The following is a 27,605-nucleotide window of genomic DNA, read 5'->3' as shown; positions in this document are numbered from 1 at the left end:
GGGTTTCTGATTGTAACTCAACTATTGCTATGGTTTGCTTAGCTAGATACAGCAGCCAGTTTGTTTTAAGATGTCAACTGAACGATTTAGCAGCTTGCTTAGTTGAAATTGAAAGACTAATTTAGAACTGTGAACATGATCACAATTGATAACTTAAAATGTAATGATTGTTGACAGTATGTGAATGGGAATATGTTATTAGTGGTTTTTGAATAGACTCTAATAATGAAATGTTTTAGTCTGCGGGTGAAAGCGAGTGGTGCCCGCTAGGCTCAAGCGGGCTGTAAGGGATGTAGTGGGACAGAAGAATGGGAGATGATTTTTACAGCTTCACCAGTGATATAAACAAGAAGGTAATGTAATGTAAAATGATAATTAGTTTCCATTATGTGGAACAGTGTTTCAAGTTAAAGTAGATCCAAGTAAATGTTTTAGTACCAAATATTAAGCTGATAAGACTGCACCAACTTTTTGAAGGTCCTAGATTTGTTAAACAACAGGTTTTATATTTTGACTAAATTAATGCAACAGGTTGAAAAGATAGGATTACTTGAAAGGGGCTCTGAGATTGTTTTTTCTAGAAGGTGTTTATTCCGCTTAAAAGGGACACTGTATCATCTGATCTGTTTTAAGTTTGAATCAGAAATGCCCTAAATAAAACTGTTGTTCTGGTTATGGCGATAGGGACCCCAGGTGGTATCTAGATGCATGGCAGGGATAATTTGGCCTAGAACAGTGTGGGCCTCAAACCCCCTCTAACCGGCTGAAGTAACGGCAACAATGGCGTTCACTACGGCCCTGTCCTTCACCACTTCTACCATGAGACCTGAGTCAGAGCCAGCAACCCGTACACAGTATCCAGTTGAAGATATCAACTGCCTTTTCTCTCATGCCTTTTCTCTCAAGAGTGCGACAGGAGTCCACATGGAGTGAGCATGGAGAGAGATCCGTTCCAAACTTCTCTCATGTTGCTGGTATACTGGTTAGCAAATGGAAAATACATAAGGTGGTGGCGGTCCAGGTGAGACATTGAAATTGGGACATCATCATGGGCCATCCACCTTGAACTGTGAAGCTATCTGAAGAAGACAATGAAGAGACGCCAGAAGAATGAGTGCCTGAAGGGGGGGGTTGGTCAACTGTACCCGTAATTGATTTAGACTTGTCTAAAATTGTATATTTTGGGGTATCAGGTTGATTGTGGAGTTCTAGACACTTTATAATGTATAGTAATTTAGACTAAGAATGCATTGAGATACTGATCTGATGAGAAAGTTAATGCTAGAATTATAGGAAGAATATATTGTATGTTAATATAAATGTTTGCCTTTTACTGAGGAGTGGTGTCCATCTGGCCACTCTACCATAAAGGCCTGATTGGTGGAGTGCTGCAGAGATGGTTGTCCTTCTGGAAGGTTCTCCTATCTCCACAGAGGAACTCTGTGGAGATAGAACCATCGGGTTCTTGGTCACCTCCCTCACCAAGGCCCTTCTCCCCCGATTGCTCAGTTTGGTCGGGCGACCAGTTCCATTAAGAATAATGGAGTCCACTGTGGGGACCTTCAACACTGCAGACATTTTTTGGTACCCTTCCCCAGATCTGTGCCTCGACACAATCCTGACTCGGAGCTCTACGGACAATTCCTTCAACCTCATAGCTTGGTTTTTGCTCTGACATGCACTGTCCACTGTGGGACCTTATATAGACAGGTGTGTGCCTTTCCAAATAATGTCCAATCAATTGAATTTACCACAGGTGGACTCCAATCAAGTTGTAGAAAAATCTCAAGGACGATAAATGAAAACAAGATGCACCTGAACTCAATTTCGAGTCTCATAGCAAAGGGTCTGAATACTTATGTAAATAAGGTATTTCTGTTTTTTCATTTTTCATACATTTGCAAACATTTCTTAAAACCTGTTTTTGCTTTGTCTTTATGGGGCATTGTGTGTAGATTGATGAGGGAAATAGTTTATTTAATCCATATTAGAAACTGGCTGTAACGTAACAAAATGTGGAAAAAGAGAAGCGGTCTGAATACTTTCCGAATGCACTGTATCTATTGTTACTTCTAACCCATCAAAGATAGACCTACAAATACTGCAAATGCGCACACTACAACAGCTCCCACTGTCAGATAGAGAGATGCATTTGCAAGTGGTGGAATGGTGATTGTAAAGGTGGATGACATGGTGGCGGCTGGGATAGGGGTGGCCGGAATAGAGGAGGTTGGGATAGGGGTGGCTGGGGTAGGGTTGGCTAGGATAGGGGAAGCAGTGGCGGCTGGAGTTGAAACAAGAACATCAGAACCTGTATTTGCTCCTGAGTCCACTATATTATCTTGATTCATTAAATCTGCCATTTCTCTGATCTCATCCCTGATCTTATCTGTTCCCCATAGAAAATCATAGAGCTTTTTTTCAATGCTAATTATTTTTGTTTGCTGTTTCAGAACAAAAGGGATCCAGAATGGTGTTGTTGCTATTTTTAAAGGTACAGGCCACGATTTCAACAATTTCACAACTCCAGATTTTTCCCAGTCCAGTATTTCCTGGGCCCTCTCGAACATCTCATTGGTGTAGTATTTTTCTTCATTCTCCACCATCTTCTCTATCTTCCTCAGCAGCTGTTTGACCTGAGTGTTGTCAACTCTATTAGCGTTATTGAAAAAGTGGTATCCGCCGCCACATTGAGCAATGAGATGCAGGAGCACATCACTCTCCATCACAAAGTCTTCGGCTGTTTTCCTCCCCAGCTGATCTTCTCCTGTGAACAGCACTATGGTGTACTTTGAGGCTTCTGCTCCAAAGTTCTCCTGGATCCACTTCACAGTGTTCCTCTCCTCTTCTGTGAACCTCCCCAGCCTGATCACTAGCAGGAACACATGGGGTCCTGGAACTGACATCTCAATACACTTGTCTATTTCTCCCTTCATCTTCACTGCATCCACTGATGTGTCAAAGAGCCCTGGGGTGTCGATGACTTCAATCTTCCTCCCATCCATCTCTCCTCTCTTCTTCTTAGTCTCTGCAGTGACAGATACTGGAGACGCCTCTGCTTTAAACGCCTCCTCCATCCCAAGGATGGTGTTTCCTGTTGCACTCTTCCCTGCTCCGGTCTTCCCCACCAAAACGATCCTCAGGTCAGAGGGCAGCCCTATATCTGTGGAAACACACAGGTTTTCAAAATTGTCTTTAAAATATAAAATTTTAACAGTTAGTGAAAATAATTAACAAGGGCATGATTGCACTACAGAAAACATGTATAGGGTGTGTTCCAGGCGATTGGTGATTCCATGCAATACCTGCATGACTATTTTTACTCTCATACGTGGTTGATGGTTGAGCTATTGAGTGGAGCCTGATACAAAAAAAACAACCCTAATGGCCATATTAAAATATCATAATTGTTTTATACAATTTTTGTTGATTATCAATGAGATTACAGACACTGAATACACACTAACATCAAATAAATCTCAACAAAGCATCAAAGATAGGAACATCTAAAGTAAAACAGCTTATAGTATACAGTACATGACAAAAAAACATACTTACTCCCCAATAAGTTCCTGTACATCTGGCAAACTAATAAAATGACACCTTCCTAGCTTACAGACAATCCAGAGCAAATACAATATTACACTGAACAAAAATATAAATGCAACATGTAAAGTCTTGGTCCCATGTTTCATGAGATGAAGTAAAATATTGCAGAAATGTTCCATACACACAAAGAGCTTATTTTTCTCAAATTTGTGCACAAATTTGTTTACCTCCCTGTTAGTGAGCATTTCTCCTTTATCAAGACAATCCATCCACCTAAAAGGTGTGGCATATCAAGAAGCTGATTAAACTGCATGATCATTACACAGGTGCACCTTGTGCTGGGGACAATAAAAGGCCAGTCTAAAATGTGCAGTTTTGTCACACGGCAAAAGGCCTGTCATAGTTGTCGTAAGAAGTGGACCAAGGTGCAGCGGGAATGTGTATGCACATCTTCTTTATTAATAAAAAGAAGGAAAAAACAAACAAAACACGTATAACAACGCAACGAACGACACTAACAGACCTGTAAGGCGAACATACACTAAACAGGCGATAACTACCCACAAATCCCAATACAAAAACACCCCTATACATAGGACCTTCAATCAGAGGCAACGAGGAACAGCTGCCTCCAATTGAAGGTCCATCAAAACCCTAAACATAGAACTGAAAGGACTAGACTAGTACATAGAAATAATTAACATAGAACATAAACCAACAAACCCCGGAACACACAAACCAAACACCCCTCTACCTAAATACATAGCCCGAACCACATAAAACAAACACCCCCTGCCACGTCCTGACCAAACTACAATAACAAATAACCCCTTTACTGGTCAGGACGTGACAATGCCACAGATATCTCAACTTTTGAGGGAGCGTGCAATTGGCATGCTGACTGCAGGAATGTCCACCAGAGCTGTTGCCAAATAATGTAATGTTCATTTCTTTGCCTCCCGCCTCCAACATTGTTTTAGAGAATTTGGCATTCCGTCCAACCACCCTCACAACTGCAGACCAAGTTCACGTGCATGGCGTCGTGTGGGCAAATGGTTTTCTGATGTCAATGTTGGGAACAGAGTGCCCCATGGTGGGTGTGGGGTGCTGGTATGTGCATGCGTATGCTACCGATAATGAACACAATTGCATTGTATTGATTGCAATTTGAATGCACAGAGATACCATGACAAGATCCTGAGGCCCATTGTCTTGCCATTCATCCGCTGCTGTCACCTCTTGTTTCAGCATGACAATGCATGGCCCCATGTTGTAAGGATCTGTACACAATTCCTGGAAGCTGAAAATGTCCCAGTTCTTCAATGGCCTGCATACTCAACATACATGTCACCCATTGATCATGTTTGGGATGCTCTGGATTGACGTGTACGACAGCGAGTGTTCCAGCTTCCACCAATATCCAGCAACTTTGCATGACCATTGAAGAGGAATGGGACAACATTCAACAGGCCACAATCAACAGCCTGATCAACTCTATGCGAAGGAGACGTGTCATGCTCCATGATGTTGCATTTATATTTTTGTTCAGTATATATGAAGAGTTTGATTCCAAAACTCTACATATCCATTTTCAGAAATGTTGGTAAATTAGATGTTATTGTTTTAAAGAATTTATAAAAGAGATTGGTGTGTTTTTTCACCATTTAATCATAGCATGGGGTTGTTCAATGACAGACATGTATTTGTTGGAAAGCTATCACTTGTATGTAAAATATTTACATTTAACCTGTTAGGGCTAGGGGGCAGTATTGTCACAGCTGGATAAAAAACATACCCGATTTAATCTGGTTACTAATCCTACCCAGTAACTAGAATATGCATATACTTATTATATATGGATAGAAAACACCCTAAAGTTTCTAAAACTGTTTGAATGGTGTCTGTGAGTATAACAGAACTCATATGGCAGGCAAAAACCTGAGAGATTCCTTTACAGGAAGTGGCCTGTCTGACCATTTCTGGAACTTCTTTGCCATCTCTATCTTTTACAAGGGATCTCTGCTCTAACGTGACACTTCCTACGTCGTCCATAGGCGCTCAGAGCCCGGGAAAAAACAGAATGTCGTCATCCCAGCCCCAGGCTGAAGCGCTTTATCGCCTTTCTCAAGTGGCCGATCAAGGGTACTCTGGGCTTAGGCGCGTGACCCGGTCGCCCCCGTCTTTGTGATTTTTTCCTCCGTTTGCCGAAAAGGAGATTCCCGGTCGGAATATTATCGCTTTTCTACGAGAAAAATGGCATAAAAATAGATTTTAAACAGCGGTTGACATGCTTCGAAGTACGGTAAAGGAATATTTAGAAAATTTTTGTCACGAAATGTGCCATGCGCGCGACCGTTATTTACCATTTCGGATAGTTTCTGGAACGCACAGACAAAACGACGCTATTCGGATATAACGATGGATTATTTTGGACCAAACCAACATTTGTTATTGAAGTAGAAGTCCTGGGAGTGCATTCTGACGAAGACAACAAAAGGTAATCAAACTTTTATAATAGTAAATCTGATATTGGTGAGTGCTAAACTTGCCGGGTGTCTAAATAGCTAGCCCTGTGATGCCGGGCTATGTACTTAGAATATTGCAAAATGTGCTTCATCCGAAAAGCTATTTTAAAATCGGACATATCGAGTGCATAGAGGAGTAATGTATCTATAATTCTTAAAATAATTGTTATGCTTTTTGTGAACGTTTATCGTGAGTAATTTAGCAAACTGTTAGTAAATTCCCCGGAAGTTTGCGGGGGGTATGCTTTTTCTGAACGTCACATGCTAATGTAAAAAGCTGGTTTTTGATATAAATATGAACTTGATTGAACAGACATGCATGCATTGTATAACATAATGTCCTAGGGTTGTCATCTGATGAAGATCATAAAAGGTTAGTGCTGCATTTAGCTGTGGTTTGGGTTTTTGTGACATTATATGCTAGCTTGAAAAATGGGTGTCTGATTATTTCTGGCTGGGCACTCTGCTGACATAATCTAATGTTTTGCTTTCGTTGTAAAGCCTTTTTGAAATCGGGCAGTGTGGTTATATTAACGAGAGTCTTGTCTTTAAATAGCTGTAAAATAGTCATATGTTTGAGAAATTGAAGTAATAGTATTTCAAACGTTTCAAAAATCGCGCCACTGGATTCAAGTGGCTGTTACGTAGGTGGGACGAATTCGTCCCACCTGCGCCAGAGAGGTTAAGTCACTTAGCAGATGCTCTTATCCAGAGCGACTTACAGTAAGTGCATTCATCTTAAGAAAGCTAGGTGAGACAATCACATATCGCAGTCAAATATACAGAATACGAACATTCCATTCCTGCTAACCAATGAATATATAGTATTTTGTAATAAATTCAAAAATCTATGATTTCAAAATCTGAGAACAGTAATATTTTATACACACACAAAGAAACCCATAAGCAATCCTTTCTGATGAAAAAAAACATAATCTAATGTTTTGCTTTCGTTGTAAAGCCTTTTTGAAATCGGGCAGTGTGGTTATATTAACGAGAGTCTTGTCTTTAAATAGCTGTAAAATAGTCATATGTTTGAGAAATTGAAGTAATAGTATTTCAAACGTTTCAAAAATCGCGCCACTGGATTCAAGTGGCTGTTACGTAGGTGGGACGAATTCGTCCCACCTGCGCCAGAGAGGTTAAGTCACTTAGCAGATGCTCTTATCCAGAGCGACTTACAGTAAGTGCATTCATCTTAAGAAAGCTAGGTGAGACAATCACATATCGCAGTCAAATATACAGAATACGAACATTCCATTCCTGCTAACCAATGAATATATAGTATTTTGTAATAAATTCAAAAATCTATGATTTCAAAATCTGAGAACAGTAATATTTTATACACACACAAAGAAACCCATAAGCAATCCTTTCTGATGAAAAAAAACACTGTGATAACTTGGTGGATATAGCTTTTTTGAACAAAACTCTTCATACAGAGACAGATGGTGTCACACCCTGATCTGTTTTGGATAGTACGAACTGGCCATGACTGACCCAGTAGACCCGGGCCAGCTGCGCAACGTCATCTCCTCCCAAGGAGCCTCCATTGGTAGGCATGAGGAATTGCTTCGTGGTCTGATGGAGGGGGTCCAAACGTTGGTTGAGCGCCATGACCGGGCGTTGGACATGCTGCTGGAGCAATTCTGGGATGCAGCCTGCCATGGTGGTAACCCCACCGCCCCTCAGTAACTTGACGGTTAGCAGTGCCGTCCTACCGGCCACTCCACCTTCCCGGGAGCCCCGGTTACCTCCCCCGGAACGCTTTACTGGAGAGCCGAGCAACCGTCGGGTGTTTTTAGCTCAGTGTGTCCTCATTTTCGAGCTTCAGCCCTCCTCCTTCCCCTCGGATCGCTCCAAAATAGCCTACCACAACCCGCTGATGTCTGGGAGGGCTCTCACCTGGTCTACCACCATATGGGAACAGAAGCCGGCCATGCGCGTGAGCCTGGAGGGGTTCGTTGGAGAGGTGAGGAAGGTTTTTGATGCCCCATTCTCCGGGAGAGAAGCTGCCCGGAAGGTAATCCAACTCAGGCAGGTTTTCCACACGTTGCAGTGGAGAGTGCGTGGAACCTGGAAGCACTGTTCGGCATTGTCCTGCATGGCATCTCGGAGGAGGTTAAGTACGAGCTTGAAGCTCGGGAGTTACCCACAGATCTTGACTCCCTCATCGCTTTGAACATCCACATCAATGGCATTTCGCTCGCACGTCCAGGGATTCCACCTCGCCTCCGAGTCATCGTGGAAGCCCCCAATGGGCCTGTTGCTGAGAGCACCCGAGGTTTCCCGACCTTCCTCGAGAGTTCACCCAAGATGGCCGAGGCACTGTTTCCCGAGCCTATGTAACTAGGCAGAGCTGGGCTGTAACCAGAGGAACGGCAGCACAGGATCAACACAAGGAGCTGTCTGTATTGCGGGACTTTTGGTCATTTTGTGTCCTCTTGCCCGGTAAAAGACCAGGCTCACCGGTAGGAGCGAGTACTCTGGTGGGCCATATGGAGAATTTTTTGGCTTCCCTTACTTGCACCCCTTTTAATGTCCAGGGGCCTCGGATGTGATTCCAGACCTCTCCGCCATTCCCGCAGAGTACCAGGACCTCTGGGAGTTGTTCAGCAAGTCCTGCGCCACTTCCCTTCCTCCGCACCGCCCCTATGACTGCGGGATTGACCTTCTCCCTAGCACCACGCCGCCCCGGGGATGTCTGTACTCTCTGTCTGGACCAGAGGCTATGGAGAACTACATTGGGGACTCCCTAGCTACAGGATTTATCCATCCCTCTTCCTCTCTTCGAGCCACTCCAGGGGGTCACTGTTTTCTCCAAACTGGATCTACGAAATGCCTACCACCTGGTGCGGATACAAGAGGGAGACGAGTGGAAGACCGCCATCAACACGGAAAGCGGCCACAACGAATATCTGGTCATGCTCTTTGGCCTCACCAACGCCCCTGCCGTGTTCCAGGCTCTGGTGAATGATGTGCCGGTTTTGTCTTCGTCTACGTTGATGACATCCTCGTCTTCTCCCGCTCCCCCCAAAGAACACGTGATCCACGTCTGACAGGTTCTCCAGCTCCTTCTGGAGAACCAGTTGTTTGTTAACCTGTCAAGGTATAGGGGGCAGTATTTTCGATTTCGGATGACAAGCATGCCCAGAGTAAATGGCTTCATACTCGGGCCCAGAGTCAAATATTTGCATATTATTAGTAGATTTGGATAGAAAACACTCTGACGTTTCTAAAACTGTTTGAATGGTGTCTGTGAGTATAACAGAACTCATATGGCAGGCAAAAACCTGAGAAAATTCCAAGCAGGAACTGGCCTGTCTGCGAATTTGTAGTTCTTCTTTTGGTTCTGTATCGAAACTACAGTATCCGTGGGGTTACGTTGCACTTTCTAAGGCTTCCATTGGCTCTCTAAAGCGTTCAGAAAGCAGATTGAGACGTCTCCTGTCTCTGGGCAGAGTATGATAGCTCAGTTTGTCAGTGGTCTGCCTGTTGACTAAGAGATTGGAGATGCGCATTTACGAGACCACGCTGTTTTTTCTTTTCGTCTTTGAATGAATACACTATTGTCCGGTTGGAATATTATCGCTACTTTACGTGAAAAATACCATAAAAATGGATTTTAAACAGCGTTTGACATGCTTCTAAGTACGGTAATGGAACATTTTGATTTTTTTGGTCTCAATATGTGCTCGCGCGTTACCCTTTGGATAGTGACCTGAACGCACCAACAAAACGAGGTACTTGGACATAAATACTGATTATTTGGAACAAAAACAACATTTCTTGTGGAAGTAGCAGTCCTGGGAGTGCATTCTGACGAAGATCAGCAAAGGTAATACAATTTTTCTAATAGTAATTCTGAGTTTGGTGAGCCCCGAACTTGGCGGGTGTCAAAATAGCTAGCCTTGATGGCTGAGCTATGTACTCAGAATATTGCAAAATGTGCTTTGGCCGAAAAGCATTTTTAAAATCTGACATAGCGATTGCATAAAGGAGTTCTGTAACTATAATTCTTAAAATAATTGTTATGTATTTTGTCAACGTTTATGATGAGTAATTTAGTAAATTCACCGGAAGTTTTCGGTGGGGATACATTTTCTGAACATCACACGCCAATGTAAAAAGCTGTTTTTTGATATAAATATGAACTTGATTGAACAAAACATGAATGTATTGTATAACATAATGTCCTAGGAGTGTCATCGGATGAATATCATCAAAGGTTAGTGCTTCATTTAGCTGTGTTTTGGGTTTATGTGACATATATGCTTACTTGGAAAATGGCTGTGTGATTATTTGTGACTATGTACTCTCCTAACATACTCTAATGTTTTGCTTTCGCTGTAAAGCCTTTTTGAAATCGGACAATGTGGTTAGATTAACGAGAGTCTTATCTTTCAAATGGTGTAAAATAGTCATATGTTTGAAAAATTTAAATTATTGCATTTTTGATGTTTTGTATTTCGCGCCACACGGTTCCACTGGCTGTTGAATAGGGTAGGACAGTGACGTCCCACTAGCCCAGACAGGTTAAGGCGGCGAGTTCCATCACTCCATCATTCCCTTCTGGGCTACATCATCTCTGCTAGAAGTGTCCAGATGGATCCTGAGAAGGTGAGAGCGGTGGTGGATTGGCCTCAGCCTACGTCCAGGGTGCAGCTGCAAAGCTTCCTGGGGTTCGCCAACTTTTATCGCCGCTTTATACAGGGTTACAGCACCCTGGCCTCTCCCCCGTCTGCCCTCACCTCTACCTAGGTTGCATTTACGTGGTCCTTTGCCGCTGACCGGGTGTTCTGGGACCTTAAACACCGCTTCACCACTGCTCCTATCCTGGTTCATCCTGACCCTTCCCGTCTGTTCGTGGTGGAGGCCGATGCTTCAGATGTCGGAGTGGGGGCTGTCCCAACAATCTGCCCTGGACCTTAACCTGTCTGGGCTAGGGGGCAGTATTTTCACGGCCGGATAAATAACGTACCCGATTTAAACTGGTTACTACTCTTGCCCAGAAATGAGAATATGCAAATAATTAGTAGATTTGGATAGAAAACACTCTAAAGTTTTTAAAACTGTTTGAATGGTGTCTCTGAGTATAACAGAACTCATATGGCAGGCGAAAACCTGAGAAGATTCCATACAGGAAGTGCCCTGTCTGACAATTTGTTCTCCTTCTGTGGCATCTCTATCAAAAATACAGCATCTCTGCTGTAACGTGACATTTTCTAAGGCTTCCATTGGCTCTCAGAAGGCGCCAGAAAGTGGAATGAGATGTCTGCAGTCTCTGATAGAAGTACAGCAGCTTTGTTTGTTACTGGTCAGCCTGGGAACATTGAGACTGAGAGTCGCATGTACGTGAATTCTCATTTTTTTCCATTCAGCCTTTGAATGAATACAACGTCGCCCGGTTGGAATATTATCGCTATTTTACGAGAAAAATTGCATAAAAATTGATTTTAAACCGCGTTTGACATGCTTCGAAATACGGGATTGGAATATTTAGAATTTCTTTGTCAATAAATGCGCTAGCACATCGCCCTTCGAATACTAACCTGAACGCACGAATAAAACGGCGCTATTTGAAGATAACTATGGATTATTTGGAACCAAAACAACATTTGTTGTTGAAGTAGAAGTCCTGGGAGTGCATTCTGACAAAGAACAGCAAAGGTAATCCAATTTTTCTTATAGTAATTCTGAGTTTAGTGAGCACCAAACTTGGTGGGTGTCAAATTAGTTAGCCTGTGATGGCCGGGCTATCTACTCAGAATATTGCAAAATGTGCTTTCGCCGAAAAGCTATTTTAAAATCTGACACCGCGATTGCATAAAGGAGTTCTGTATCTATAATTCTTAAAATAATTTATGTATTTTGTCAAAGTTTATCATGAGTAATTTAGTAAATTCGCCGGAAGGTGGGTATGCTAGTTCTGAACATCACATGCTAACGTAAAAAGCTGATTTGTGATATAAATATGAACTTGATTGAACAAAACATGCATGTATTGTATAACATAATGTCCTAGGAGTGTCATCTGATGAAGATCATCAAAGGTTAGTGCTGCATGTAGCTGTGGTTTTGGTTTTTGTGACATATATGCTTGCTTTGAAAATGGCTGTGTGATTATTTTTGACAGGGTACTCTCCAAGCCTCCCTGTGGCTCAGTTGGTAGAGCATGGCGTTTGCAATGGTGTTTGCAATGCCAGGGTTGTAGGTTCGATTCCCACGGGGGGGCAGTACGGGGGAAAAAAATGTATGAAATGAATTGAAATGTATGTAATGTATGCATTCACTACTGTAAGTCGCTCTGGATAAGAGCGTCTGCTAAATGACGTAAATGTAAAAAAAAATAATCCAATGTTTTGCTTTCGCTGTAAAGCCTTTTTGAAATCGGACAATGTGGTTAGATTAACGAGAGTCTTGTCTTTAAACTGGTGTAAAATAGTCATATGTTTGAGAAATTGAAGTTATAGCATTTTTGAGGTATTTGTATTTCGCGCCACGCGATTCCACTGGCTGTTGACTAGGTGGGACGCTGACATCCCGCATAGCCCAAGCTGCATCCCTGCACCTTCTTCTCCCACCGCCTCAATTACACTGAGAGAAACTACCATGTGGGGAATCGGGAGCTTCTCGCTGTGAAGATGGTGTTGGAGGAATGGAGGCACTGGCTAGAAGGGGCAGAACATCCGTTCATTGTGTGGGCCGACCACAAAAACCTGGAGTATCTCCGCACCGCCAAGCGCCTCAACTCCAGGCAAGCGAGATGGGCCTGCTGTTTACCCAGTTAAACTTTTCCCTCTCCTACCGGTCGGAGTCCAAGAACATCAAGCCGGATGCCCTGTCTCATCGCTATAACCCCATGGCTACCACCCCGGAGCCCGAGACCATCCTTCCCACTTCGTACGTGGCGATGGCACTCAGCTTGGGAATAGGGAAACAGGTTCGGGAGGCGCAGCGGTCCCAGCCGAACCCTGGGGGCGGGGCCCAGATAACCAGATGTTGGTGCCTGACACTGTCCACTCCGCGGTCCTGGAGTGGACCCATTCCTCCAGGCTTGCCTGTCACCCAGGCTCTCGTTGGACCCTGGCCTATGTGCAACAACACTTTTGGTGGCCTACCATGGTTCCGGATGTTGCCGCATTTGTCCCCGCCAGCACGGTCTGCGCACAGAACAAGACTCCTCAGAAAGCTCCGGCTGGTCTTCTCCAACCACTGCCTGTCCATCATCGCCCCTGGTCCCATATCTAGTAATCTCCCTAGATTTCATCACGGGTCTCTGTCCATATCCCTAGATTTCATCACGGGTCTCGACCACTGTCATTCTGACTGTGGTCGACTGATTTTCCAAAGCCGCCCACTTCATTCCTCTCCCCAAACTACCCTCGGCCAAGGAGACCGCCCAGCTTATGGTGCAGCACGTCTTCCGGATCCACGGACTCCGGGTGGACATGGTCTCCGACCGGGGTCCGCAGTTCTTGTCCCGGTTCTGGAGCACGCTCATTGGGTTGTTGGCCAGCCTGTCCTCTGGATTCCACCCCCAGTCCAATGGCCAGTCAGAGTGAGCCAACCAGGACTTAGAGACAACTCTTCGCTGCCTAGTCTCTGCCAACCCTACCACCTGGAGTCAGCAACTGGTATGGGTTGAGTACGCTCACAACACCCTTCCTAGCTCTGCCACGGGTCTCTCGCCCTTCAAGTGTTCCTTGGGATATCAGCCTCCACTCTTCCCCGAGCAAAAGGAAGAAGTCAGCAATCCCTCTGCCCAGATGTTCATCCGCCGCTGTCGCCGTACCTGGAAGAGAACCCGGACCACTCTGTTGAAGACCACTTCCGCTATCGGCTCGGGCAGAGGATATGGCTCTCCACCCGGGACCTGCCCCTCCAGGTGGAGTCCCGTAAACTTTCGCCCCATTTCATCGGCCCTTTCCCGATCTCAGGAGTCATTAGCCCCACTGCTGTTTGACTTTTGTTTCTCCATACCCTCCGTATTCATCCTACTTTCCATGTGTCTAGGATTAAGCTCGTATCTCACAGCCCATTGTCTTCTGTTTCATCGATGGTCATCCGGCGTACATGGTGAAACGCCTCCTGAGTATTCGACCACAGGGCAGGGGTTTCCAGTACCTGGTTGGTTGGGAGGGTTACGGCCTGGAGGGGAGGTGCTGGGTCCCCGCTATAGACATCCTGGACCCAACCCTCATCGCCGACTTCCAGCACCCCGGTCAACCAGGTATGCGCCCAGGTATGATGCCAGATGGCGACCCTAGAGGGGCATACTGTCACACCCTGATCTGTTTCACCTGTCTTTGTGATTGTCTCCACCCCCCTCCAGGTGTCTCCCATTTTCCCCATTATCCCCTGTGTATTTATACCTGTGTTCTCTTTGTGTCTGTTGCCAGTTCGTCTTGTTTGTCAAGTCAACCAGTGTTTTGTGTCTCAGCTCCTGCCTTTTCCAGTTTCTCTTTTTCTCACCTTCCTGGTTTTGACCCTTGCCTGTCCTGACTCCGACCACTCTGCCTGCCCCTGACCCTGAGCCTGCCTGCCTGCCTGCCGACCGGTACCTTTGCCCCACTCAGGTTGACCTCTGCCTACCCTGAACCTGCCTGCCGTCCGTTACTGCTGCCCCACCTCTGGTTTACTGACCCCTGCCTGCCTTGACCTGTCTATTGCCTGCCCCAGTTGGCTTATTAAGCTGTCTGGGCTAGGGGGCAGTATTGTCACGGCCGGATGAAAAACGTACCCAATTTAAACAGGTTACTACTCTGGCCCATAAACTAGAATATGCATATTATTAGTAGATTTGGATAGAAAACACTCTAAAGTTTCCAAAACTGTTGAATGATGTCTGTGAGTATAACAGAACTCGTATGGCAGGCAAAACCCTGAGAGAAATCCAACTAGGAAATGAAAATCTGGTTCCTGTAGTTTTCTCAAAACCTTGCCTTTGTGACACACAGTGAGTTAGGACTCAACTAGCACTTCCTAAGGCTTCCACTAGATGTCAACAGTCTTAGAAAGTTATTTGAGCCTTTTGCGGTGAACACAGACCGAAGGAGAACGCAGGAAGCAGGTAACCAGAAAATCCCTTGAGTTCATAGGGCGCGTTCACGTTAGATCGGACCTAACGTTCCAAAATCTTTTTCAAGACATTGCAAACGTCCGGTTGAAATATTATTGAAGTTTGAACTCAAAGATTGATGCTATACAACGTTTGACATGTTTGAACGAACGTAAATAGTACTTTTTTTAAACTTTTCGTCGTAAAGGTTCCCTCGCGCGCAAACAACATGGACTTATTTGGACATAAATTATGAACTTTATCGACCAAAACAACATTTATTGTGGACCTGGGATTCCTGGAAGTGCCTTCTGATGAAGATTATTAAAGGTAAGTGAATATTTATTGTGCTATTTATGCGTTTAGATGACTTCAAGATGGCCGGTGTCTATAATTGCCTGCTGTTTTTTTCTGAGCACAGTACTCAGATTATTGCAAAGTGTGCTTTCCCAGTAAAGTTATTTTGAAATCTGTCAACGCGATTGCATTCAGGAGATGTTAATCTATAATTCTTTGAGTAACAGTTTAATATTTTATCAATGTTTATAATGAGAAATGTTGTAATTTGTTGTGCTGATTCACCGGCATTTTTGGAGGCAAAATATTTTCTGAACATCACGCGCTAATGTAAAATGCTGTTTTTGGATATAAATATGAACTTGATAGAACAAAAAATGCATGTATTGTCTAACATAATGTCCTAGGAGTGTCATCTGATGGAGATTAGCAAAGGTTAGTGCATCATTTTAGCTGGTTTTGTGCTTTTGGACGGCTACCGTTGCTTTGAAAATGCTAAGAAAATGGCTGTGTTGTTCTTTGGCTGGGTACTCTCCTAACATAATCTAATGTTTTGCTTTCACTGTAAAGCCTTTTTGAAATGAGACAACGTGGTTGGATTCAGGAGATGTTTATCTATAAAATGGTATAAAATAGTTGCATGTTTGAGAAATTTGAATTATGACATTTTGTTGTTTTCAAATTTGGCGCTCTGATTTTTCACTGGGTGTTGAATAGTGTGTCCCGCGGGTGGGACGCTGACGTCCCACGTAGCCCATAGAAGTTAAACCATTGTTTATTCGATGTGGTCTGCATCTGGGTCTTACCTTCACACCTGATAGATGGCATGGAACTATCTGCCTCTCAAATTACTTAACCTGTTATGGATAGGGGGCAGTATTTTCACGGCCGGATAAAAAACGTACCCGATTTAATCTGATTATTACTCCTGCCCAGAAACTAGAATATGCATATAATTAGCTTTGGATAGAAAACACTCCAAAGTTTCTAAAACTGTTTGAATGGTGTCTGTGAGTATAACAGAACTCATTTGGCAGGCCAAAACCTGAGAAGATTCCAAACAGGAAGCGCCCTCTCTGACCATTTCTTGGCCTTCTTGATCATCTCTAACCAAAACAGGGGATCTCTGGCATGACGTGACATTTTCTAACGCTCCCATAGGCTCTCAGAAGGCGCCAGAAATTTGAATGGTTGCTTTGGAGGCCCAGGCTCAAAAACACATTAGCGCCTTTTGTAAGTGGTCTATCAAAGGACAATGAGAATGGAGGGGCGTGCACGGGCCGACTCCATGTTTACTTTATCTCTCTTTGAACGTATACAGGGTTTCCCGGTCGGAATATTATCGCTTTTTTACGAGAAAAATAGCATAAAAATTTATTTTAAACAGCGGTTGACATGCTTCGAAGTACGGTAATGGAATATTTAGAATTTTTTTGTCACGAAATGCGCCGTGCGCGTGACCCTTATTTACCTTTCGGATAGTGTCTTGAACGCACGAACAAAACGCCGCTATTTGGATATAACTATGGATTATTTGGAACCAAACCAACATTTGTTATTGAAGTAGAAGTCCTGGGAGTGCATTCTGATGAAGACAGCAAAGGTAATAACATTTTTCTTATAGTAAATCGGAGTTTTGTGAGGGCTAAACTTGGTGGGTGTCTAAATAGCTAGCCCGTGATGGCTGGGCTATGTACTCAGAATATTGCAAAATGTGCTTTCACAGAAAAGCTATTTTAAAATCGGACATAGCGAATGCATAGAGGAGTTCTGTATCTATAATTCTTAAAATAATTGTTATCTTTTTTGTGAACGTTTATCGTGAGTAATTTAGTAAATTCACGGGAAGTTTGCGGTGGGTATGCTAGTTCTGAACGTCACATGCTAATGTAAAAAGCTGTTTTTTGATATAAATATGAACTGATCTGATGAAGATCATCAAAGGTTAGTGCTGCATTTAGCTGTGGTTTTGGTTTTTGTGACATTATATGCTAGCTTGAAAAATGGGTGTCTGATTATTTCTGGCTGGGTACTCTGCTGACATAATCTAATGTTTTGCTTTCGCTGTAAAGCCTTTTTGAAATCGGACAGTGTGGTTAGATAAAGGAGAGTCTTGTCTTTAAAATGGTGTAAAATAGTCATATGTTTGAAAAATTGAAGTTTTGGGATTTTTGAGGAGTTTGTATTTGGCGCCACGCCCACCATTGGATAATGGAGCAGGTGTTCCACTAGCGGAACTTCTAGATGTAAGAGGTTTTAAGGAAACTGCAAAGTTACCTTTAAAAAATAAAAAAGCTTCATGAGATAATCAACTGGAATGCATTTAAATTAACAAGTGTGCCTTGTGGAATTTCTTTCCTTCATAATGCGTTTGAGCCAATCAGTTGTGTTGTGACAAGGTTGGGGTAGTATACAGAATATAGCCCTATTTGGTAAAAGACCAAGTCCATATTATGGCAAGAATATAATAAGCAAAGAGAAACAACAGTCCATCATTACTTTAAGACATGAAGGTCAGTCAATGCGGAAAATGTCAAGAACTTTTCTTCAAGTGCAGTCACAAAAACCATCAAGCGTTATGATAAAACTGGCTCTCACGAGGACCGCCACAGGAAAGGAAGACCCAGAGTTACCTCTGCTGCAGAGGATAAGTTCATTAGAGTTACCAGCCTCAGAAATTGGAGCCCAAATAAATGCTTCACAGAGTTCAAGTAACAGACACATCTCATCATCAACTGTTCAGAGGAGACTGAGTGAATCAGGCCTTCATGGTTGAATTGCTGCAAAGAAACCACTACTAAAGGACACCAATAATAAGAAACTTGCTTGGGCCAAGAAACACTAGCAATGGACATTATACCGGTGGAAATCTGTCCTTTGGTCTGATGTGTCCAAATTAGAGAATTTTGGTTCCAACCGCCTAGTCTTTGTGTGAGACAAGAGTAGGTGAACAGATGATCTCAATAACAAAATCAGACGTTGAATATCTCTTTAAGACCCATCGATGTGGATAATTCGGTGCTCTCTCTGCTGTTTCCTGAAGCCCACGATCGTCTCCTTAGTTTTGTTGACTTTGAGTGAGAGGCTTACTTTCCTGGCAACGCACTCTCAGAGCCCTCACCTCCTCCCTGTAGGCTGTCTCATCGTTGTTGGTAATCAGGCCTACTACTGTTGTGCCATCTGCAAACTTGATGATTGAGTTGGAGGCATGCTTGGCCACGTAGTCATGGATGAACAGGGAGTACAGGAGGGGGCTTAGCACAAACCCTTGTGGGGCCCCAGTGTTGAGGATCAGCGAAGAGGAGGTGTTGTTTCCTACCGTCACCACCTGGGGGTGACCCGTCAGGAAGTCCAGGACCCAGGGCCTCGAGCTTGATGATGAGCTTGGAGGGTACTATGGTGTTGAATGCTGAGCTATCGTCAACCTTTACATAGGTTTGCCTCTTGTCCAGATGGGATAGGGCAGTGTGCAGTAGACCTACACCAGTGGTTCTCAACCAGGACTCTGTCCCTACAGTAGACCTACGCCAGTGGTTCTTAACCAAGACTCTGTCCTTACAGTAGATCTCAACCAGTGGATCTCAATCATGGCTGGTAGGACCCCTGGGGCACAGGAGGTTGGTGGCAGCTTAATTGGGGAGGACTGAATCATGGTAATGGCTGGAGTGGATTTAGTGGAATGGTATCAAACACATCAAACACATGGTTGCCTGGTGTTTCATATGATTCCATTCACAATGTTCCAGCCATTATTATAAGCCATCCTCCCCTCAGCAGCCCTGGGAGTACTTGGCCTATCCACAGCGGGTACTTGAGAAGATTCATGAGACCATACATGTACTGGTAAAATCACATGAGGGTGTACTCCGGGCAGAGCAAAATGTTCTTGGTGGTGAAGTAATCGAAAAAGGTTGAGAACCACTAGCCTACACATACAGATGCATAACAATAACAGAACTCACTGTTTTCATCTAGTGTTGTGATCACCTTCACCACTAGAGGGACCCATCAGACCAGAGAGTGTTGTGTTCAAGGTCACAACTAGAGGGACCCATCAGACCAGAGAGTGTTGTGTTCCAGGTGTTGGATTAGGGGTAAACTTTGAACATTGATATACTAAAGACATGATAGATCAGAAGCATGGTATGTAAAGGAGTGAAAGAGACTGTTTTTTGTCAGAAGTTAACTTCTATGGGCTACGTGGGACGCTAGCGGGACACAGCCAGTGAAATATCAGGGCGGCAAATTCAAAAACAACTAAATGTCATAATTCAACTTTCTCAAACATACAACATTAGATTATGTCAGGAGAGTACCCAGCCCAAAATTATCACACAGCCATTTTCAAAGCAAGCATATATGTCACAAAAACCCAAACCACAGCTAAATGCAGTACTAACCTTTGATGATGTTCATCAGATGACACTCCTAGGACATTATGTTATACAATACATGCATATTTTGTTCAATCAAGTTCATATTTATATCAAAAAACAGCTTTTTACATTAGCATGTGATGTTCAGAACTAGCATACCCACCGAAAACTTCCGTTGAATTTACTAAATTACTCATGATAAACGTTGACAAAATACACAACAATTATTTTAAGAATTATAGATACAGAACTCCTTTATGCAATCGCGGTGTCAGATTTTAAAATAGCTTTTCGGCGAAAGCACATTTTGTAATATTCTGAGTACATAGCTCGTCCATCACAGAAAAATTCAAAATGTACCTTTACAGTACTTAGAAGCATGTCAAACGCTGTTTAAAATCAATTGTTATGCTATTTTTCTCGTAAAGTAGCGATAATATTCCAACCGGACAACGTTGTATTCATTCAATGAGAGAAAGAAAAAAAATCTCTCGTCCACGTGCCTTTGTCCTCAGGCAGACCACTGACAAACAGAGCTCCTATACTTTACCCAGAGACAGATGACACCCCAAACTACTTTCTGGTGGCTTTAGAGAGCCAATGGAAGCCTTAGAAAGTGCCAAATAAGCCCTCGGATACTGTAGTTTCGATAGACAAGCAAAAGCAGAACTACAAAATCGCAGACAGGGCTCTTCCCATATAGAATCTTCTCAGGTTTTGGCCTGCCATATGAGTTCTGCTATACTCACAGACACCATTCAAACAGTTTTAGACACTTTAGGGTGTTTTCTATCCAAATCTACTAATTATATGCATATTCTAGTTTCTGGGCAGGAGTAATAACGAGATTAAATCGGGTACGTTTTTTATCCGGCCGTGAAAATACTGCCCCCTATCCCTAACAGGTTTTAATCACTGAGCTGTAAACTTGCATTTCCATCAAACACTCTCACAACTACTGACAGTCTGACAGTGTAGACAGGAGTAAAGGTACAACTATAATCAGGTGGAATCAGACTGAGACCTGCTTTCCAAATCTAAGTGATTAAGGGGGATTTATAATGGATTTGATCATTGTCCAAAAAAATAACAATAACATTGTTTCAATTATAAAGCTGTTAAAATGTAACTCATGTTATTAATAATAAAATGTTAATAATCTCTGAAAGTCACAATTTTAGTTCTAACTAATTTTGATCAATTATCCCTCATTGGTAATATGTGTCTTCTTCACCTGCCTTTGTGGATTATCTTGGTATATCTTCCGTCTGCGGTCTAATTCAGTCAAATAAATCCAGTTGATAATGAATTGAAGGGCACAGCATGGTACATGACATATCCGCCCACAATATGCAAAATGTTCATTTAGGGATGTCCAAATCTCCTTCATGACCATCTGTCATATCAAACACACTCGCCTTTCTAATCAAACCAATACATCTTTATTGCACCCAAAGGGGAAGAACCAGAACAATTAAGCAATAAAGCATCTATGGCCAATATACCACCTCTAAGGGCTGTTCTTATGACCAACGCAATGCAGAGTGCTTGTATACAGCCCTTAGCTGTGTTATATTGGCCAAGTACGACAAAGCCTGAGGTGCCTTATTGCTATTATGAACTCCTGTGCGCTCCTCGTCCCCTGCCTCAGGTGGAACAGACATTCACCCGCCACTCTACCCTCAGGCGGATGGTCGAAAACTGCCCGAAAGCGGCGGGTGAACTCCGTGTAATGGTCCAACACCACTTCTCCTTCCCCCCATACGGCGTTGGCCCACTCCAGGGCTTTCCCTGAGAGACAGGAGACGAGGGCGGACACGCTCTCATGTCCCGAAGGAGCCGGGTGGACGGTCGCCAGGTAGAGTTCCAGCTGGAGTAGGAACCCCTGGCATCCGGCAGCCAACCCATCATACTCCCTCGGGAGTGCGAGCCGAATCCCACTGGGACCGGGTGAAGGAGGGGTGAACAGTGGTGCCTGTTGTAGTGGTGCCGGTGGAGGCGCTGGAAGAACTCCTCCTGTCTCCCATCGGTCCATCGTCTGCAGCACGCGATCCATGGCGGTGCCGAGACGTTGCAACATGGTCGCATGCTGCTGGACGCGCTCCTCGACCGCTAAAGGGGGGTGCGTGATTCTGTAGTGGTCTGGGTGTAGCTGGTGCAGAGGAGTCAGGCGCAGGACAGCAGAGATGAGTAGCACAAGTAACTTTACTCAAATGTTCCAACAGAGGGTTAAATAATGAACATGTAATTGGGGAATTGAAACCAGGTGTGTAAAACAAAGACAAAACAAACAGAAAATGAAAAGTGGATCGGCGATGGCTAGAAGGCCGGTGAAGTTGACCACCGAACGTCGCCCGAACAAGGAGACGGACCGACTTCGGCGGAAGTCGTGACACATCATCACTTACACTATAGAACTGCTGCATTAGCAGTTACCTTTCATACAGTTATTATGATTTAAGACATGCACATCAAGTTCATCAAATGCTTTACAAATGATCCGTATTTGTGTGTCATAAGGAACATGAGTGGTATTTTAGTATTTTTTAAATGCTTTTTTCAATACATAAACCCGTTGCATACCTGCAACAGCTGGAACTGGAACAGCTGCCATTCAGAAAATACTGTTTGACTGTACCACTGAAACTTTGTTTCCCTTCTTGTAATACAACAACTACAGGGCGGCAGGTAGCCTAGCTGTTAGAATGTTGGGCCAGTAACCGAAAGGTTGCTACACTCAGAAAGAAAGGCGCTATAAAGAACCTTAAAGAGTTCTTCGGCTGTCCCCATAGGGGAACCCTTTGAATAACTAAAAAGGATCTACCTGGAACGAAAAAGGGTTCTCCTATGGGGACAGCCAAAGAACCCTTTTGAAACCCTTTTTTCTAAGAGTGTAGTTATAATCCCTGAGCTGACAAGGTGAAGCAAGGCAGTTAACCCCCCCCACAACAACTGCTCCCTGGGTGTTCAATATGGCAATCCGCCCCTCACCTCTCCAATTCAGAGAGGTTGGGTTAAAAGTGGAAGTCAAGTTTCAGTTGGACATTGTGTGCAATTGATGATAAAAATAAATGAATTTAAATCCTTTTAACATCAGTGATTGAGGGAGGTTGTATCATTATGCTATGGTGTTCTAGTCATTTAATCTCAGTAAGGACAGTCATGGGAATGACAAATTGTCTCATCTTTTTTTTGCCATTCAACAGTGAGAGTTATGTGTTTTTGCATTACTAAGCAAAAGTCTACTGGAAATGTGTTCACATTTCAATTTGAAAGATTTGTGAATAAACTTTCTTACCTTTCTCATCTGACATTTTCCTTCTTCTCTTTGTGGATGTTCTGTAGTTCATCAGCTCCAGTTCTCAATGAAACTCTGGTTAGTTGGAGGTGAAGACAAAGAATGATCTCGGATCATTAAACTAGTCAGTCAACTTTTAACGTTGCCTCAAAATAGTGACTACACCCTCTATTAACGTTTTACCAGAACAGAGACATTTTCCCGAGAAACGTGTGTGTGTGTGCACCTTGGCATTGACCGGTGAAGTCTTGCAGACAGAGTGCCAAGAGAAACAGAATCTTCAGAGTCCTTCCTCTTCCTCCTTCCATCTCTACTAGCCAATCAAAAACATGGAAACAAATGATGAACTCATTACAAAATACAAAGTTCACATTTCTTCAGTGACTCATCTGGGAGTGTTTGGCCAAGTTCCAAAATGTACAGATGAGGATAAACTCAATTATATATTTTTCTTAGCTATTTTACTTTCAAACAATAAACACTCAAAAACACTAAACTGTAAAAAGAGTAATGCTATGTGTTATAACTGTTGTAAAACAAAGTACATTCCCTAACAACGTAGACTATATCAGGTGAACATAATGTACTCACATGCGTATCAAATGACATTCTAAACATGCTATTATTCTACTGTTGCCTGGCTGCTACTGTTAAGACCAGAAAGACCAGTTAGAGGGAGTGTTTCCATTTACATCAAACATCACAGCTACTGTGTAGACAGACAGGAAAAGTTCAAACAATAATTAACCTCTTCGCTATAGGGGGCAGTATTTTCACTTTTGGATGAAAAGCGTGCCCAGAGCAAACTGCCTAATACTCGTGCCCAGAGTCAAATATTTGCATATTATTATTATTTGGATAGAAAACACTCTGAAGTTTCTAAAACTGTTTGAATGATGTCTGTGAGTATAACAGAACTCATATGTCAGGAAAAAACCTGAGAGGTATCCAACCAGGAAGTGGGAACTCTGAGGGTTGTAGTCATTTCAAATGATGTTCTATCCAAACTACAGTGTCTGTGGGGTCAACTTGCACTTCCCAAGGCTTCCACTAGATGTCAACAGTCATTAGAACCTTGTTTGAGGCTTCTACTATGCAATTTGATTGAATAACACCCGGAACAGTAAGTGGTCTAGCTGGGTCACTTTCTTACCTCATGTGCGGGCACACATGGCTAGCCATTTTCTTTTTCTTCTGTAATGAATCTGCTATTGTCCGGTTGGAATATTATCGAAATTCTACGTTAAAAACACCCTAAAGATTGATTGTGAACATGGTTTGACATGTTTCTACAAACGCTGAGGGAACTTTATAACTTTTTGTCGACGGTGGATAGACGCGCTTCCTGCATTTTGGAATGGTGATCTGGACGCGCCAACAAAACGGATTGATTTCGACATAAATGATGGACTTTATCGAACAAATGAACATTTCTTGTGGAAGTGGGAGGCATTCCGAGTGCATTCAGCCGTAGATCAGCAAAGGTAAGAAAGTATTTTTTACATATTTCAGAGTTTTGTGGACGCCGTGGTTGGACGGCTAACTGAATAGCTTGGGGCTCTGTACTGAGAATATTGAACAATGTGCTTTCTCCGTAAAGTTATTTTGAAATCTGACAAAGCGGTTGCATAAAGGAGTAGTTTATCTATAATTCTCTAATTAATTGTTATATATTTTGTCAACGTTTATGATGAGTATTTCTGTAAATTGATGTGCCCATTCACCGGATATTTTGGGGTGAATACATTTTCTGAACGTCACGCGCCGATGTAAAATGTTTTTTTTGGGATATAAATATGAACTTGATAGAACAAAAAATGCATATATTGTCTAACATACTGTCCTAGGAGTGTCATCTGATGAAGATCGTCAAAGGTTAGTGCATAATTTTAGCTGGTTTTCTGCTTTTGGCCGGCTATCCTTGCTAGGAAAATGACTGTTGTTTTTTGCTGTGGTGGTATCCTAACATAATCTAATGTTTTGCTTTCACCGTAAAGCCTTTTTGAAATCGGACAACGTGGTTGGATTCAGGAGAAGTGTATCTTTAAAATGGTGTAAAATAGTCATATGTTTGAGAAATTTAAATTATTCGATTTTTTATGTTTTGAATTTCGCGCCCTGCTGTTCCATTGGCTGTTGGCTAGGGGTTCCGCTAGAGGCAAGAAGTTAAGTGGAATCAGTATAACTGAAAGCAGTGCTTAATGTGTAAATTGGGAGGTGTTGGAACACAAAGGGTGTGTTCCTCTGCTCAGACGTTGCTGACACCAGATCTTACAATGCCTGGATAGGTATTTTACATATCAGCTAACCACATCATGTGTTTTAGCAATCTGTCAGTCAACCAATGGTGTATGGATGCAACGTCTAAGCAGTGTGACCTTAGTCAGTACTGACAAAAACCTGCAGGTGTGTCCCTCACAGCAACAAATCAAATCAAACTTTATTTGTCACATGCGCTGAATACAACATGTGTAGACCTTACCGTGAAATGCTTAGGTACAAGCCCTTAACCAACAGTGCACTTCAAGAGTTAAGAAGATATTTACCAAATAAACAAAATAATACAATTATAAAAAATGAACACAATAAAATAACAATAATTTATTTTATTTCACCTTTATTTAACCAGGTAGGCAAGTTGAGAACAAGTTCTCATTTACAATTGCGACCTGGCCAAGATAAAGCAAAGCAGTTCGACAACATACAACAACACAGAGTTACACATGGAGTAAAACAACCTACAATCAATGATGCAGTAGAAAAAAATAAGACTATATACAATGTGAGCAAATGATTTGAGATAAGGGAGGTAAAGGCAAAAAATGCCATTGTGGCAAAGTAAATAAAGTATAGCAAGAAAAACACTGGAATGGTAGATTTGTAGTTTGAAGAAAGTTCAAAGTTAAATATAAATAATATGGTGCAAAGGAGCAAAATAAATAAAATAAATAAATACAGTAGGGGAAGAGGTAGTAGTTTGGGCTAAATTATAGATGGGCTATGTACAGGTGCAGTGATCTGTGAGCTGCTCTGACAGCTGGTGCTTAAAGCTAGTGAGGGAGATAAGTGTTTCCAGTTTCAGAGATTTTTGTAGTTCGTTCCAGTCATTGGCAGCAGAGAACTGGAAGGAGAGACGACCAAAGGAGGAGTTGGCTTTAGGGGTGACCAGAGAGATATACCTGCTGGAGCGCGTGCTACAGGTGGGTGCTGCTATGGTGACCAGTGAGCGGAGATAAGGGGGGACTTTACCTAGCAGGGTCTTGTAGATGACCTGGAGCCAATGTGTTTGGCGACGATTATGAAGCGAAGGCCAGCCAACGAGAGCGTACAGGTCGCAGTGGTGGGTAGTATATGGGGCTTTGGTGACAAAACGGATGGCACTGTGATAGACTGCATCCAGCTTGTTGAGTAGGGTATTGGAGGCTATTTTGTAAATGACATCGCCGAAGTCGAGGATTGGTAGGATGGTCAGTTTTACGAGGGTATGTTTGACAGCATAAGTGAAGGATGCTTTGTTGCGAAATAGGAAGCCAATTCTAGATTTCACTTTGGATTGGAGATGATTGATGTGAGTCTGGAAGGAGAGTTTACAGTCTAACCAGACACCTAGGTATTTGTAGTTGTCCACAAATTCTAAGTTAGAACCGTCCAGAGAAGTTATGCTGGACGGGCGGGCAGGTGCAGGCAGCGATCGGTTGAAGAGCATGCATTTAGTTTTACTTGTGTTTAGGAGCAGTTGGAGACCACGGAAGGAGAGTTGAATGGCATTGAAGCTCGTCTGGAGGGTTGTTAACCTCTCTCGGGTATGTGGGACGATTTCGTCCCACCTACGTAACAGCTACTGAAATTCCAGTGGCGCGATTTTTGAATCGTTAGAAATACTATTACTTCAATTTCTCAAACATATGACTATTTTACAGCTATTTAAAGACAAGAATCTCGTTAATCTAACCCCACTGTCCGATTTCAAAAAGGCTTTACAACGAAAGCAAAACATTAGATTATGTCAGCAGAGTGCCCAGCCAGAAAAAATCAGACAGCCATTTTTCAAGCTAGCATATAATGTCACAAAAACCCAAACCACAGCTAAATGCAGCACTAACCTTTGATGATCTTCATCAGATGACACACCTAGGACATTGTGTTATACAATACATGCATGTCTGTTCAATCAAGTTCATATTTATATCAAAAAACAGCTTTTTGCATTAGCATGTGACGTTCAGAAAACGCATAACCCCCGGCAAACTTCCGTTGAATTTACTAACAGTTTGCTAAATTACTCACGATAAACGTTCACAAAAAGCATAACAATTATTTTAAGAATTATAGATACATTACTCCTCTATGCACTCGATATGTCCGATTTTAAAATAGCTTTTCGGATGAAGCACATTTTGCAATAATCTAAGTACATAGCCCGGCATTACAGGGCTAGCTATTTAGATACCCACCCAGGTCAGCATCCACCAAAATCACATTTCCTATAAGAAAAATGT

General features: G+C 42.8%; 2 protein-coding genes across 4 annotated transcripts in view; both read right to left on the bottom strand.

Moving 5' to 3' along the window:
• LOC115147775 (GTPase IMAP family member 7-like) overlaps positions 1 to 27,605 on the bottom strand; it is a 351,504-nt gene that overhangs the window by 225,589 nt on the left and 98,310 nt on the right. The gene's annotated exons all lie outside the window — the stretch shown is intronic.
• Positions 1,939 to 23,750, bottom strand: LOC115147773 (GTPase IMAP family member 7-like). 2 transcript variants are annotated; one of them, XM_029690070.1, is made up of 4 exons: positions 23,698 to 23,750; positions 23,333 to 23,416; positions 23,107 to 23,181; positions 1,939 to 3,163 (listed from the first exon to the last, which is right to left on the bottom strand). In XM_029690070.1, exons 3-4 carry the CDS (start codon positions 23,156 to 23,158, stop codon positions 2,073 to 2,075), a joined length of 1,143 nt encoding a protein of 380 aa, XP_029545930.1. In that variant the 5' UTR covers positions 23,159 to 23,181; positions 23,333 to 23,416; positions 23,698 to 23,750; the 3' UTR covers positions 1,939 to 2,072. The 2 variants fall into 2 exon arrangements, with proteins under 2 accessions (XP_029545930.1, XP_029545929.1); XM_029690069.1 differs by having other exon boundaries at positions 23,107 to 23,416.

Source organism: Salmo trutta, chromosome 14 (genome assembly GCF_901001165.1).
Source record: "Salmo trutta chromosome 14, fSalTru1.1, whole genome shotgun sequence".
Classification (NCBI taxonomy): Eukaryota; Metazoa; Chordata; class Actinopteri; order Salmoniformes; family Salmonidae; genus Salmo; species Salmo trutta.
Note: the sequence above shows the minus strand (reverse complement) of the source record. Positions and strands in the feature narration are given on the sequence as shown.